At 40.7% G+C, this 17,030-nt stretch overlaps 1 protein-coding gene across 1 annotated transcript in view; it reads left to right on the top strand.

Annotated features, from left to right (window-relative positions):
* Window positions 1–8,756: 8,756 nt before the first annotated feature.
* The window catches only part of LOC147451819 (Pyridoxal phosphate (PLP)-dependent transferases superfamily protein), a 213,511-nt gene continuing 205,237 nt past the window's right edge, over window positions 8,757–17,030 (top strand). Inside the window, exon 1 of the mRNA XM_086517685.1 lies at window positions 8,757–8,909. Coding sequence (XP_086373811.1) covers window positions 8,847–8,909 — 63 coding nt within the window. The 5' untranslated portion in view covers window positions 8,757–8,846. The remainder of the gene's footprint in view (window positions 8,910–17,030) is intronic.

The following is a 17,030-nucleotide window of genomic DNA, read 5'->3' as shown; positions in this document are numbered from 1 at the left end:
ACCTAAAAGCCAAACTAAAAATGGGATCACATTGAGCAGTCCACTTGTGATGCCTAACCCCATCATTAATTTAAAACCCCACTACTTCTTGCATGGTTTAGTAATCCACCGCTGCAGGATCACTGCCCCCCACTACCCTGCAATTTCTATTGAAGAAGGGCTCCACCATATCCTCACCCTGCACATGAGGGGCCATGGCCTTAAAAGAGGTTTCCTTCTCTGATTTGGTGCAACATGAAACTTACTACCTTAGAGTAGTTGTGCATGATATCAAGACTCTACAATTTACTAAACGGATGCTTGGACCCTACTCATACATACACACCAGTCGGCTATGGAAGGCTCTACTCAGGTGTCTGACTTCATTCTATCTTGAAGACTCTCAATGCTTTATGCTTAGAGTGGACATCTATACCACAAGGATTTCTCTTTTAACACTTGTCTTCCACTGACTAACACCTTTTTTGTTGTTGGTTGTGATGGTGGCAGGTAAAGTAGGAGGAATCCTTTATCTAACCACAAAAGCATCTCCTTCTAAGTTTTTCTGACTGCAAAACACCCCCTTCCTCTACTCTTTCGTACCACTAAACCTTCTCTAAATTGAAGTTCTTTTTTATCGTTACTGCTTGTTGCACTTCTCCTAATTATAAGTGAAGCTTGGAGATTCTATATTTGGCGACCTACACACACACACACACACACACACACTTATCTAGCTGACAATTCTTTGGCTAACCCTTGGCTGACGTCTTCCCTCTTTGGTGATCTTGCTATCGCTATCTGGACGGCAATAACTGTGTCAAACCTTGGCTAGATATAGATAAAGCTTGAATGCATTGGTATACGTTAGCCATAATCTGTTCAGTTTGGAAAATAATGACCCATGACACACACACACACATGCACACATTATCGGGTTGACAGACAATGGCCGGATTTTGAATGATGAGATCTAGAAAAAACCTAATGCCCATTCTCTCAGACATAATGACGTGCTTCACTCTCCCTCGCAACTTCATACCCTTATCTCACGGAGATATGGCTTTAGGCCGATGTCAGTCTTGGACATGGGTTTATGCCTAAATCTTTTAGAGTGGCCTCTGTTATACACATAACCTTCAAGGTTTAGACAATGGATCTGGTTTTGGACAAAGAGCCTCACCTTTCAGACTTATGCCTGCATGCACATTTACTCAGAAGCTAACCTTAGATGTCATTTATGAGAGCTAATCTATAGCCACTCATAATTACTCAACTACACCCTGGTTTAACACACCTAGTTGTGTTTGATAAAAGGCAACTCAGTTACACATGGCCTCAACATCTTTGGAGAACCATCTTCTCAAGCAGTTTTCTCTCTCTTTGTCCATGCATGTACCAACCCTTCTTAGCCCTCATGTTTCCCGGTGCTTTCTCACATTCCCCTCTTATCTCGCTCGAATCTAGAGAAACACACAAACATCATAGAAACTTTGGAAGTGCAACCTGATTACCTCGCAAAGAATACTCGCAAAGAATACTTGCTTAATATGATTAAGTAAGCATAACTACCAAATCCTCATCTTGCCAAATCTGTTGAAGATTAGAGTAACGATCTCTATGGTTATGATATCTTGGGTCCCCACTGGTCGACTCTAATCTACAGTATTGACCATATTCATTATTCATCTACTATTGGGCCACCCACTAACTCGAGGGAAGTTGGGAGCCTTTAATGTTATTGATCTTACTAGTTTGCTGAAGACCTTAAAAGGTAATGACCGATCCCACGTGGGTATTAAATAGAATATACTTAATTTGGATAATCAACTTAATACTATCTAACTTAATTCAGAATGTATCTCATTAGGGAAGATGACAGTGTGTGCCCTGTATGCATTCGCTATGCCTGCATATCAGCAGTCCCGGTGCTGGCGCCCTTCATAAGTGCCAGCAATACACATGTTTTGCGTATACATGGAGGTATTCTCTCTCTTTCTCCATCTCACATCCACACGCATGCTTGCGTGCACCTGCTCTGGCCATGTCGAAGTCCATGATCCATTTCTTGCTCGTCTGACACACACACACAGTCTCTCTCTCTCTCTCTCTCTCTCTCTCTCTCTCTCTCTCTCTCTCTCTCTCTCACACACACACACACACACACACACACACACACACACACACACACACACACACACACACACACACACACACAGACCACGTCAAATGAAGGCACTCTTGGCTCGTTGAAATTGGTGATCGTTTTTTGCCCGCCTAAACACACACACACACACACACACACACACACACACACACACACATTAACGCGCATGCTCACACAGACTTGCTAAAAACTTGCAACCCCTATGAGAGCATCCTATTACTACGTGTTCGGTTCTCAAGAAGCAACATTGGCCACATGCATACCTAGAGATGGATTTACCTTTGCTTATTCTAGCCCATGTACATCCTGGGGGATGGCGTATACTGAAGACCTCCCATGCATACATCAACATATGAGTTTAAGGCTTTGGATGACACACACAATCAACGCGTTGGGACTCCTGACATATTCATTACAGTGCAAGGGTATCACAGTTTGGGACTGTACCACTTTTGGCTTTCTACATTCAGGTAGGTGCTTTTGTACCTACTCAGTATAAAAGGCTTTTAAAAAGAACATGGTTTTTTTTCTCAGATAAACTACTCTACTTAAATCCTTTTTCTGTGTGTCAATATAATAATTCTTGTTGTTTTGGTTCATGTGAACTCCTAAGCTTAGAATTGTTTTCTAATGACTTTTTTCGGACATGACTACATATTAAGATATTGTAGTCTCTGCTCCAAGTAATACACATAGCTGAAATTTAATGAGAAGTGTTGCTGGTACCTAAGTCTATTCTTTGATTCGCTAGACTTGTAGCCGCTGGTGTTTTGGCCTTTTAAATTACTAGCATTTAGTGATGAAAATACTCTGGACTATAGGTATTCCTTGAGTATTTTTACTTTATGCTGAGAATAAACATCGTCTGGGTTTTGGGGATGAGCATATGCATGGTTTTAGCTTGGGTATTCTCTTAAACTTTTTACCTGCTGACTGCAAAATGAGATTCCATTGGGTTATCTCCCCATGGAATGCAGCTCGACACTCAGATCTAATTTTACATGGATTGGGATAATTTTGATTTTTTCATTTACTAGCTTGAGATATTATTTATTTGTCAAAGTCAATTGAATATATTGATATACGTACGTCTCTGGTAATGATCTTGCAAGAAGTGGGATTGACGGAATTGTTTGGAAATACAAACTGTATAAAATAGTGTGCTGCCCAATTTTTGTTTTGTAGCAGTCGTACATGTGCATACATCACTTAAAACTTGGTTTCCATATTGTCCAATATATTTGGTATCTTTGGTTTGCTCACTTTGTGACTTCCAGGGGAAATTCTACATAAATTGACATGGTATAGTTGGGAAATGGTTTTTGGAAATTATTGTCACTAACTGGGTTGCCTATAACTTCTTGTGAGAGTCTCAGTGGGATGGCATTGACAATTTTTGTAACGTAATGAGCAGATACTAAAGAATAACTTGTATTTTGGGAAAACGTGCCCATCATGGGTGATGTGAAGATATTGTAGTGTCATGTTAGAGCTACCATACCCAACTTTATTAGCTGGGAACTACTTTAACTAGTGCTCAAAACCACTAGAAATGTATGCATATCAATAACATAATGGATAAAGGCTATAACGTAGTACCATAAATTTACATGAACTTGGTTCCTGAACACAAAGGTATTATACTTCTATCTTTTTATGCAAGAACTCAAACTTGATGAAGGTAAGTATATAATGGTGAATTCGCAATTGCAAATTGCTTATTGATGCTATAATTTACTTTAAAGTCTGTCCAAAGATTGTTCAAAGAGCCTTAATCCTCAAGTGAGGGTCTTGGAGGAGATGATAGTAGACTTGACTTTTGCGAATTGATCTAATTTACAAAAGAGATGCTGTCCAATTTTTTTTGGAAATGAATGATGAAAACATTATCCAAAATAAATGGCTCATTCTCTAAACATAATATTTGATGTATGCTATGTTGTTAGTTTTTGGGGTAATTTTTGACACTGACAACAAGGGGAGGGAGTTGTTGACACCTATCTTCCAAAGTAATGCCAGTTCTGACGGGCTTGTGTTTCTTGGATGGTGACAGGTAAGAGATTCTTTACTTGGGATTACAACAAAAACTGCAACAGTAATAACAAAAGATCGTCCAATGTACCAGCTGGATCCTTCTCCATGTAGATGTAGTGGAAGCTCATCCCAAAGGGTGGGCACATAGAGATACAACACTTAGATATTATATTGTAGTGATCAAAGATCAAATTTTTTATATAAATGATTGTATTATCCATTAGATACATAATGTTATATTGGTGTATATAAAATGATAATTGAGGTTGATGACATCTTGTTTTAAATATTGTTATTTAATATATTATTTAATACAATTGTCTAAGTATGGTTCAATTATGAGGGGATTTTCATACTTAAACACACACACATTGTATTACTTAAGGACCCATAGCTTATTGAACACTTAAGCTTCACTTTATTAGGTCTCCACCATGTGACTTTGCCGTTCTGTGGTATAAGTAGGTTTTAAAAAAAGGGGGGCGGTTTATTGCCTTATATAATACTTGCCGTGAAGGCGCTGGTGTAGTTCTCTCATACTTCTTATAGGCGGCCACGCTGTCGCTAGAGGTTGTCTCTCCACTCATGGCGCTCTGCTCATTATTACAAAATGGCGGCCTTCCTCCTTCCTCTATTTAAAGAGGTGAGGGCGCAACTCTGCCCCTCACTTAGCTTTGGTTGTCGTTCTGCTTAAGTAGAATTGTGTGTCTTTTTTACATTGAAGTATGGAGCTCGCAACACAAGTCACTCAGGTTTGCTACTCTGCCCATGTATATTTCTTTGCAGACCTATTTTAAAAGGGCAATCTCACTATGATAATAATGTTGTAGCTAGTTTTTGATATTGTGGTTCTTTATGTGATTTTCGCTCTAAACCTGGTTGTGGTCCTTGATGGTCGGTGAGTATATATGATAATGGTATTTGGGCATGGATTTTTACCCTTCCACTGGGTTTTCGGGTTACTATCAAAACTGTGGTTACTATTAAAAAAGGTTTTCGGGTATGTGGTACCAAATGTTGCCATTTATAATCTCTGTTAAAACTGTTTTTTTGCGGGCCTGCTCTACGTCAACATTCGTACCACTAAACCTTTTCGGAATTGAAGTGCTTTTTTATCTTTACTGCTTGTTGCACTTTTCCTAATTATAAGTGAAGCTTGGAGATTCTATATTTGGCGACCTACACACACACACACACACACGTGTGCATGGCTCTCGTGACACCTTGTATCCCACATTTGTACTAAATTTGGTTTGTGTTGTGTGATGGATGTAGTTAGGGTTACAAAAAACCTTTTCTCTCTTTTGTAACCTTCACAATGGTGTTTTAATTGAATAAAGTCTCCTACTTACCATTTTAATCTTATTGTCTCCTAGAGAATTGTTGGCTTTTACTATATACCTTAGCCTATGCCCACACCCTTAGGCAAAGTGATGGCACCCTAGATCAGCTAGAGAGCTCTCGTATGTGCTACGATTATAAGATACCTTGCATGTCAAGCCAAAACCTTTGCTTTTTGCAACTTTTCTTACTTCATGGGTCGACCCCACCTTTGTAAACCTTCTGTGAGTGACCAACAACTTAATTGTACCCTATGCACTTATAAGAGGCTCCATTTCACATGATAACTTTCTTGTGCAATTCTCGTACAACTCTCAACACATGAAATTCAAGGTTTGGGAGTCATTTTGGATCCGTTTTCAACCCATAATATTATGCTCTCTATTTTAAATAATTTCCCACATCATAGTGGCTATTTTTTGATATTTTCCCATTCACGTCCATTTTATCATTCAAAAGGCTTCTCAAATAGTAAAAACCCATCTTTAGGTCATTTTGTTCCCCCAAAAAATATATCGGAGTCCTTAAACCAAAACTTAGCCGATTGTGAATGTTCTAAAGGCTCTTCTAATACTTTAGTCCTAGTCTTTCCATTCCTGCTCACTTCGTAGCCCATTTTCAATTAGATATGAATATTTTTTCTCTCTAGACTAGAGAGAGGATTACATATCTAGCTTTAGAATTTTGTTTTGATCACTCTAAAACATCTTTAAGTGATTAATATGACTTTTCATTACTTTAGTAGTTTTAAACTAACCAAAAAATAAATTTGGTGACAAACATTTCCATTTGGGTCATGCAACAAATTACCCATTGAAAGATACAAATCCCCTTTTAAAGGCATTCATGGCAAGAAAATATGCACCTACAATCTAGTACAGAAAAGGTGGCACTTGTATGTTATGGTGAAGGCAAGGGTGCTTGCAATGGTGAAGAAAATCACAAGAAGCTCTAGGTCCTAATACAAGCATTCAAATACCCATTGTTCCAAAGAGTCTCAATCTAGAATGGATCTTGGATTTTTCATTTGACAAAGATCGTTTGCATAGCCTTTTTCTAAAGACCATGACTGGGACTGAGACCTTGCAAAAATAGATGAATTCTTGGAAGCGGTTTGGTTTTATTTTCAGAAAATCCCTAGAATCTCAGATGGGTTGGTATTGAGAAGAGGTCCGATGCAAAGGCAAAATGATGAGAGACATCATCCTCTATGTTGGAATGAGGTTGATGAGGCTCTCATGGAGGCATGTATTTCTATTACATAAGGGAATCTGAGAACAATTGTTATAATGTTTACCCTTGGTATTCAAAGAATGTTATTATGATTCAGGATTAACATGATAAGTTTTTCTATTTCAAGCACTACTAGGGTAATAAAGAATATGTATGACCGTGAATTTGTGGGATTTAGGGAGTTTGGAGGACAAAGATGACTACACCAGTCGGTTGCCAAAGTTGTAGGAATGACCAATTGTAGATGTGGTAGGGAGTTTGAAGGACAAAGATGACTACACAAGTGGGTTGCCAAAGTTGAAGGAATGACCAATTGTAGATGTGGTAGCACATCCTTGGATTAGCTAGTTGAAATAGGTGCATGCACCAGAGCAACTACTCCACATATAAACTTAAAGGTAGTCTTAGTGGTGTTGAGTAGAAGAGGCCTAATGTGATGCTCTCTATTGACACGAGAACACAAGTTGATGGGCTTTCTCAAAGGCATGGATTGTCAATGCAGAAGAGTTTTGCTCACAATTGTTCTAAGCTTTACCTTTCCTCTAAGATGTGGTATCTCCATATGAATGTCATTGAGATTCAAGATTTACATGAGAAGGCCTCCCTTGTCTGCTTGGCTTTTTTCTTTTTAAGGTGCACTTCGTTATGGTCTAGGTTGAAGAGATGGAAGCCCATCTTCATGTGAACCAATACCACTCTTTGACAACAATAGCTAGTGGGGTGCCGATTTACCTTGATGTAAATTTAGGTAATAAAGTTGTAGGAATGTCATCATTGCCACCTCTTGCTATCTCAAGATAAGTGCGAGCCTATGACAACAGATGAGTGGGATTTAGGTAGTTTGAGAGACAAAGGTGCCTACATAGATGGTTTGTCAAAGCTGAAGGATGACTAATTGTTGTAGTTGTCATAGCTCATGCTTGGATTGCTAGATGAAATAGGTGCACGAGCATAGAGCATGCACTACTTGACATATAAACTTAACGCTAATGATTTCCTCCCCATGCATCACAGATCCTAAAAAAAAGAACCTCCAATACTGAAAGAGAAGAATGTTGTGACTTTTCAACATTGGATGAGGAGCATATCAAGACCCTTCATCACTAGAGCAGAGAGCATGTTTCTTATGATTTATAAAATTCAGTGAGGACGGTGCTATTGCACCTCCGTATGTATGTACGTGTTTCTCTTTTTTGCTTGCGGGCACAAGCATGTGAACACACATTTCATTTCTCATGATCTGTTAAAAAGCATGCTAGGAAACTTATATTAATATCGACAAATGCTAACTCCCAAAAATTTCAATTTCACGAGGGTTGCATATTTGATAAATTCTATACAAGCGCTCGAGATCAACCTTCAACACAAAATGCATGTACATCACTACGATTTATTTAAAGTTTGATTACTATCGTGAATTGGAGATGTCATGTTTGAATACTGATCAATGTTCTGTGCTTAAGATGGCTAGTCTGGTGGCCCAAGTACGTTTTTCATGATTGATGTGTACCACAAGTATTTCTGGCGAAGCTTTAACTACAATGAAAGTGGACCATTATACTTTGTGGTTTGTACGTAAGGCATGGGTTGCTATGGGGGAGCTTGCATTTTGAACTAGTATCACCATTACTTAGGCTATGGTCACGCGAGGCTTAGGTATCAATTATTTGAACAAATACGTAAGCCTCATTCTTGGTCACACACAAAAAGGAGCATCAAATGAATAACTATGCCCACCCTTTGTAACTATGCCAATTTTGGCATTGTTGTGAGGTTCATGGGTTAGTGGGAGGATGAATGAATAACTAAGCCTCGTGTGACCATGCAAGAGGCTTAGTTTATTCATTTAATGCTATGTCTGGACATAGTTGGCTTAGTTATTATAACTGATAACTAAGCTTCGCGTGACCATAACCTTATATCCCTCATTAAATTACAAATAGGTCGCAAAAAGGGCACGTGAATCTCATTGTCTTGACTTGTCAACAGATTACGTGACGTGGCATTTGACAGAGAGAAGTCTTAGGAAACTATCCCAAGAGACCTCGAAGAGAGAGAGAGAGGACCCTTATCAAAATTCCAGCATCACACCATGGCGGGCGCCTCTCGTCTTGCCAGACGGGTCCTCGCTACTGAAACCCCTGTAATGATTCAGGTACTTTCGACCTATCTTTTACGTTCGTGTCATGTTTTCAAGTATTCACTTTGAGCAATCGGGTGATTTCACTTCGCCTGAACTTGAAGTGGTGTATCTGAATAGCAAGTGAGGGGGATGGCAATAAGTTGTCATAGATTTTCTTGGTTGCATGACAACGTGCTTTTAACTTGAGGCTCTCATTGAGTTTCATAAGACAAATTTTGAAAATTAGGCAAGTCAAGAAAAATCAGAAAGAAGTGCACATTATGCATTCAAGCTGACAATGTAAGTGTGAGGATGTTTTACACCTCTTTCTCTCCTTTATGTTGTTTAGTGTGCAGGCAGATATCGCAGGCTGTACATGTTAATGAACCATTTGATTACTTTTTAGTTTTTATATACGTATTTTTGCAACGTATGGGTCCATTCTTGGGGTAGATGGGAGGACACCTGAAGGGCATGACTAGAAATCGATACAAGTCAAAAGTTGTTCAGAAAGCAATCACATTCCTAGTTTGATGATGTGGATTAGATGATCGACACTGTTCATGACAAAACTGTTGAAACAAGCAGATCCTTGAAGTCAATCCGATATCTTGTTGATAGGAAACCTATTCATGACCGAAGCTCATCTTATTGAGGTTTACTGTGTTGGTAAGGATCCCAGAGTAAGGTGAATCTCCTGGTTTTCAAGCCTCTCGAGCGATAGGATCCTAGGATCTTCTAAAAAGTCAAGTGTTTCTTGTTAAAGGGAGAGATTTAGAAATAGCACATGCACATATAACAGAAGAAGATTTGCCATTATATCTCATTTTTAGGAATCTCTTTATTTCTATCGGTGAAAATGATATGGCAATTTAGGAGGCATCATACTTGGGAAACAATGGCATAAGAAGCGAAGAGAGCCCATCAATGGTAGTGTGGAACTGCAAGTGCTGTTAGCCATTTATGCTTCAATTGTGTGACTTCTTATGGTTAAAAATTAAGAATGTAAACATAAACAAAGAGAAAAAGAGATTCACCAGAACTGTAGATGACATTGACATCATATCTTGGTTGGATTTTCTTTTGGATAATTTATGGTAAAAACCGTCCTTTTTAAGCGAAGAATTGGTATCCCTGTGGGCTCTAATTGTGCTGTTTTTCTTGTCAATTTCTATCTTTCTACGCATGACTTTGATTTTATGGAGCGTCTTGTTCTTGCTAACTCTTGCCCAATATTTTTGCACAAGTCATGCAATGTAGGATGACGTTTCTTCTTTCAAGTTTTTATGTACTTGGATTCAAGTTTTTATGTACTTGGATTCGAGTTCTGTAGGTGGAGGAATTTATCTGAAGGAGTTCTATGCCTTTTTTAGACCTCAAGATATTTCAAAGTCCCTTGGGTTTGGAAGTAGACATCTATGATAAACACCTTGCACCGGAATATGCCAACATCCGTGTGCCTCACATTTCTTCGAACATCTCTCTTTCGCTAAATATGGTGTCATTTGTTCTCAGTTATTTAGTTTTTCTCGTCTATGTTTGCATTTGTTGTTCAGTCGTGCCATCTTTTTTCTTTACTCGTTGAGAAAGGATACTCATTCAAAAGAATCATGAAAAACATTTTTTCATTTTGCATCGTACTGAGTTTATTTTCAATGCTTCTTCCTGTTCAAGAAGCTTATAAGTCCACTTATTGTTTGACTTAGTAACACACTATTTTTTGTTCTTACTTGACAAATGCTAGCCTTTATCATGGCTGAGTATGCCCAACACCTCTGGAGGGTGATAGAAACTCACTTTGTTGGTTTAATAGAGTACGTTTAAAGCATGAATGACCTCTATACAAATCTGCACCTACTCGTGGGCATTGACTGTAACAAACTTGGACACTCCCAAGTCAAGATTCTACTGCAACACAGCAGAGATCACTTCAAAAAAGTTTACAATTCACACTTGATTCGACACGGCCCGGCGTAGTTCTGTGCCTAGAGATATTGGCCCCAAAGAGTGGCGCCCCTTTCGGTATTTCTTTTTGTATTAATCTGTGTTCAAAGTACAAGAGAGTGGGAGGGTGCTCACTCTCAGACTTTGCGTTCAGATGCCCCCGAGAAGTGAAGCCCTGCCCACTTCTTTATTGGTTACAATGGATGCCCAAAAGCAGAGCTCCAAAAGCCGTAAGTGAAAAGCCTTAAAAAATAAAGCAACTTATTCCCAAAAGCTGCCAATTTTCAGCCAGCGCAAAATCAGGAATTTCGTACATTTTGCCACGTCATCAGCTCCGCAAAAAGCGGGATTTCTGTACACTGTGCCACGTCACACTGTCAGCGCGTTTTACGGCGACCGAAATGCTGCAGTCATTTCGTCTATCAGTTCCTGCACTCAAACAAGTCAAGGACAGATCAATCAGTATCATTTTCATTATCGGGAATTCCAGTTTATAAAGTCATACAACAGAATACTGTCAGCTCAGTAGTATCCCTGAAACCCAAAGGGACATCAGTGACTATATCAAATCAAAGTATCGGGGCAATCTGTCGACAAAGGAGTGGAGTGACTCCCCTCTTGTGCATACCCACTGCACTAGATTCGCCCATGTTGAAATCGGGAATCTATTGGTGTAGACTATGCTAAACCGAATGCTTCAAGGTAAAGTTCCACAATCTGAGGAGTATCTGCTAGGTCCTCCTCCTCCATCCACTTCGCATCCAATGCGGGATAGTTCTTGAATTTAACCAAGAACTGCCTTATCACTTTACCTTTTATCTTTCTATCTTTATGTGCCAGTATCTGTTTTGGAACGAGTATCTCCTCGCTTTCCTCCACTTCGGCTTGCTCATCTGGCTCCCCATCATCGGGCACATCGCTTTTAAAAGACTTCAAGAGACTCACATGAAAAGCATTGTGAATTCTCCAAGTATCAGGCAACTTGAGTCTAAAGGAGACATCATTTATCTTTTCTTTCATCTGGAAAGGTCCATAGCATCTCATGCTAAGCTTTGGAAAAAGCCGCTCCTTTCCCTTTTGCTTTCTTAAGCGTGCCTTGTCAAAATGTAAAGAGCACCCAATCATCTTTCTTTAATTTCAAATCGCGACGGTGTCAATCTGCTGCCTTCTTGTGTCTTTCCTGAGATTTCTCTAAAGCCTCCCGGACCTTGGCAAAAGTAGTGTCCAAGTCTCTCGTGCGCCATTTGAGATTATTCGAAGGTTCCACCCTTCTTAAGCACGAAAGCTAAGATTTATAAAGCCGACCAGTACCTTCCTTGTCGAAGAGTGAATCGTGTTATTGTAGGCAAATTCCACCAAAGGCAAAAACTTGTCCCATTGAGTCTTCCGATCCGAAATGTAAGACTTCAATAAATCAAGCACGATTGAATTTGCAATCTCAGATTGCCCATCTGTCTGCGGATGGAAAGATGACGAGAACTGCAACCGTGTGCCAATGTTCTCCCAAATAGCCTTCCAAAACAAACTTGTGAATTGGGGATCTCTGTCAGAAACATTTGTCTCAGGCATGTCATGTAATCTGAATATCTGAGCAATGAACAGTCTGGCTAAGTGATCTGGCTTGACTGTTTTCTTCACTGGAATGAAATGAGCTTTCTTGCTAAATCTGTTAATAACAGTTTGTGACAACTGGTGGTGGCATGCCCGGACACACAAGCAGCAGGGTGCAATCTCGTAAAATGCGGCGGCAGTTACACGTGGTAGCTGTACGGCAAGCCTGAATTTTCCGCTGCAAATCCTGCTGACTTGCTAACGTGCAGAGCGTACGGATTTCCGCTTTTTACGTTGATGCTGTATGGAAATTTTTGCTTTTACGCTGGCTGATTTTATGCTGGCTGATTTGAGAAGCTTTTGGTTTAACTGCTTTAGTTTAGAAGCTTTTGTGTTGAGAAGCTTTTGGGCATCCCTTGTAACCTATAAATAAGTGGGTAGGGCCCTCACTTCTCAGAGCATCTGTAACAAACTTGGACACTCCAAGTCAGATTCTACCGCGACATAGCAGAGATTCACTTCAAAAGAGTTCACAATTCACACTTGATTCGACACGGCCCGACGGAGTTCCGTGCCTAGAGATATTGGCCCCAAAGATTGGCGTCCCTTTCGGTATTTCTTCTTGTATTAATCTGAGTTCAAAGTACAAGAGAGTGGGAGGGTTCTCACTTCTTGGAGCATCTGGACGCATAGTGTGAGAGTGAGAACCCTCCCACTCTCTTGTACTTTGAACTCAGATTAATACAAAAAGAAATACCGAAAGGGGCGTGAGTCTTTGGGGCCAATATCTCTAAGCACGGAACTCCGCCGGGCCGTGTTGAATCAAGTGTGAACTGTGAATTGTTTTGAAGTGAATCTCTACTTTGCTGCGATAGAATCTTGACTTGGAGTGTCCAAGTTTGTTACACAGTCCAGATACCATCATGCCCACTCTGTGTCTTCGGGAGATCAAAAATGAAATCCATAGCAATACTTTACCAGGGGCGGGTGGGAATGGATAAAGGCTGTAACAATCCCTGTGCTTTATGCCTGTCAAACTTGACCTTCTGGCATACCAAGTAACTGCGTACAAAATCGTCCACGTCCTTCTTGAGTCTTGGCCAAAAGAAGTATCGCTCCACACCTTTCAAGGTGGTATCAATGCTGCGGTGACCTGTAAATGGTGGACAGTGGCATTCGGTTAGAACCTTTTCCCTCAACGGCTGTGTAACGCACAACATCGTTTTCTTCGTCAAGTAGCCATCCTGAATGGAATATCCCGCTACTACCTCCCCATTTTGTATTCGACCGAATACATTTGCAAAATCTAGATCTGTGGCGTACTGATCGACCATGTTCTCGAAGCTTCTATGATGTATCGCGGAAATAGCCAAGACCACCGGCTTCCGGGACAAAGCATCTGCCGCCAAGTTCTTCTCTCCTTGCACATGGACAATATGGAAGTGAAACTGTGACAAGATGTTCGCCCACTGCATCTGTTTTTCCGATAGCTGCTTCTGTGACAAGAAGTAGCGTAAACTCTGGTGATCTGTGAAGATGTAAAATCGGCTCCGAGTAGGTAATGTCGCCATTGAGTAAGAGCATGGATAACCGCCAAAGCTCTTTCTCATATATCTGTGCTGTCAATCCCGGCCTCGAAAACAATCAGCTCTCATAGGCAATGACATGGCCTTCTTGCATTAAGACCGCACCCAGACTACGATTGCAAGCATCACAATATACTTCGAACGACTTTTGCAAATCCGGCAAAGTCAAAACTGGTCCTGTAGTCAATTTTTCTTTTAATGTCTGAAAGGCATTCACCTCTGTGGGTCCCCACGAGAAAGGGACTCCTTTCTGTGTCAAAATATGCAAAGGGGAAGCAACCTCTGCAAAATTTCTAATGAACCGTTGGTAGTAAGAACATAAGCCCAAGAAGCTTCTAACTTCATGGACATTCTTCAAATCGGGCCAATCACGTATAATGTCAATCTTGGCCGGGTCCATCTGCACTCCTGTTGTTGAGACGATGTGTCCTAAAAAGTGTATCTCTGATAAGAAAAATTTCACTTTTCTTTGCATTGATCACCAACTTGTGATCTCGCAATGCCTGAAAGACCTGTAGCAGATGTTCTCTATGTTCCGCCTCATCCTTGGAGAAGACAACAATGTCATCAAAGAAAATGCCAACAAAAGATCTGTACTCTCTGAAAATCTTGTCCACCATTTGGTTAAAGGTCACTGGAGCATTCGTAAGGCCAAAAGGCATCACCAAAAATTCAAATAAACCGAAGGTCGTCCGAAAAGCTGTCTTGTAGACATCTCCTGACGCGATTCGGATCTGATGATATCCACTCTTCAAATCGATCCTGCTGAAACAAGAGGATCCCTGTAGTCGGTCAAGAATATCATTGATCCTAGGAATCGGAAATGTGTTCTTGATGGTGATTTTATTGAGAGCTCTATAATCAATGCACATTCTCCAAGATCCGTCTTTCTTCAAAACCAACAACACCGGAGAGGAGTAAGGTGAAGTACTCGGCTGGATAAGACCCGTTTCCAAGAGGTCTTTCACTTGGTTCATAATCTCGTCATTCTGGGCTCGGCTCACACGATAAGGTGGCCGGTTCGGTGGTGTGCTTCGAGGTTATCAAATCAATGGTATGATCCTCAGGACGAGTTGGTAGCAACTCGCCTAGCAGGCCCTCAGAAAAGCAATCGGGATGAGTGTGGAGAAAATCTTGGCGTTCTTTATCAAGTTCAAACATATTTGTCCTACGTTCATCATTCAACTCTTCCAAAAAGATCGAGTAAACAAACAAACTGGATTTCATTAATTTCGAAACGGCCGAAGCCGATACAATAGGGACAAACTTGCCCTTCACTTTCACATCAAGTACAATGTTTCGGCCCTTTTCAGTAGTTAGTGTCGCTTTCTTCGCCCGATAATCAACCATGGTGTTGTTCTTATGGTACCAAGGGACTCCGAGGAGGACATCACTATCTTCCAAGGGCATTATGTAGAAGTCCTCGTGCCCCAAATACCCCTGACAATGCAACCGAAGTTTGCCATTGACAGGTGTAATGGCCACGTCCCTGTCGGGTGCCGCTAGAACTGCCTCTGCTTGTGGTCCCATCCGATCGGGTGTAATCTCGAGCCATGCTGCCAATTCAGGTGAAATGAAGTTGGCCTTGGATCCTCCATCAAAGAAAATCAGGGTTCTTGGTCTTTCACTTTGCCTCAAGCTCGGCAAAGTTCTGTACTTTCATCAATTGTGCTTGGGTCAGTACTCATGCAATCTGGAACCAGTCCTGCTTTCATCTTGCCTTTTCGTCCACGTTCCTAAGCTGCTTTCGAACTCTCTGGCCTTTCTTCATTCTGTTCTTGCTGTGCCTTTTTAGGGCACTTCGCGGAGATATGCCCATGTTCCCCGCATCCAAAACACTTCCCCTCTTTGATGTAGTTGGCCCTCTCTCGAAGAGTGAGCCGGTGTCGTGAATCCTTATCTTTCTTTTCTTGGGGGCTCTTCTTCTTTCTACTTTCATTATTAGAAGTGTGTTCGGTTCTCTGAGTCATGATCTCATCTGTGGGGTAAGTCAAATTGCTTGAATGTATGGCAAAACCCCGTTTCGCATGACCCATCCTTGAATAGAATCTGACTTTTGTTCTAAGCAGTGATCTCGGATCTCTGTAGGAAGTCCGCAGCAAAACCGCTCAATCTGTTCTTTAAACTAGATCTTCTTAAATGAAGAAGTTGGTAGAAAAGAGCTCCAAAATCTCCCGCAATACGCGTCCAAAGAATCTCTCTTGGTCATTCGAAGATGATTTTAAGCAGTTTGTACTCGTTCGTACTCCCGAGTCAGCCAAGAAGAAATAAAAAGCCTTTTGAATTTCAGTCATTTAACTGCCTCTTCCTTGTTCGTGGACCACCATCTTCGAGCATTTCCCTTGAAGAAGGAGGTAGCCCTCCGAATCTTGGAGTGCTCTGAGTAATGCTCTCCAGAGAAAGCTATGTCAAACTGCTGTATGAAGGCCAAAGCCCTCGAAGCATCTCGGAATCCAGAAAAAGTGTCAAACTTAATTGACTGTCCACCTTTAAATTCTGTAACTTTCTTGCTTTTATCTTCAAGGAAGTCATACTGGTTGGCTTTATGGAAATGCTTCTTCTTTGCGTAAAATTTGTGATTGTCGGAATCCGAACTATCGAGGACGAGTCCTCTGTAGAACTGTCAGAAACTGGGCGAAACTTAGGCTTCTTTGCCCTTTTCTTGCCTTTTCCGAAGCTTTGCTTTTTGCTTTGCTTTTTTGCTTTCTTGTCTTCTTCGCTTGAGTTAGAAGAGCTAGAAGAACTGTCAAAAGAAGAAGAAGAAGAAGAAGAATTGGATACCCCTTCAAACTGCACACGCTTCTTTTGCTTTCTTGCCGATGCAAAGGTAGATTGACGACCCAAATAACCCGGGAAGTTGGTTTCTTTCTTTTGCTTTTTGTCGTGTTTTTTGGCATTGTTGTTCGTGTCAAAAAGCTGACTAATCCGTGTATCAACCACCTCTTCCAATTCTTGCTCTGTAAACATCCTCGAAGCATGAGGTTTCTTGAGTGCCGGTTTGATGGGTGGCTCTGTGGCCTTCTGCCATTGGGTGTACATTTCTTTGAAGGATGTTTGAGTCAAAAATTTTGCA

Source organism: Adiantum capillus-veneris, chromosome 8 (assembly GCF_014529385.1).
Source record: "Adiantum capillus-veneris isolate H3 chromosome 8, ASM1452938v2, whole genome shotgun sequence".
Taxonomy (NCBI): domain Eukaryota; kingdom Viridiplantae; phylum Streptophyta; class Polypodiopsida; order Polypodiales; family Pteridaceae; genus Adiantum; species Adiantum capillus-veneris.
This window is presented reverse-complemented; position numbering and strand designations above follow the sequence as displayed.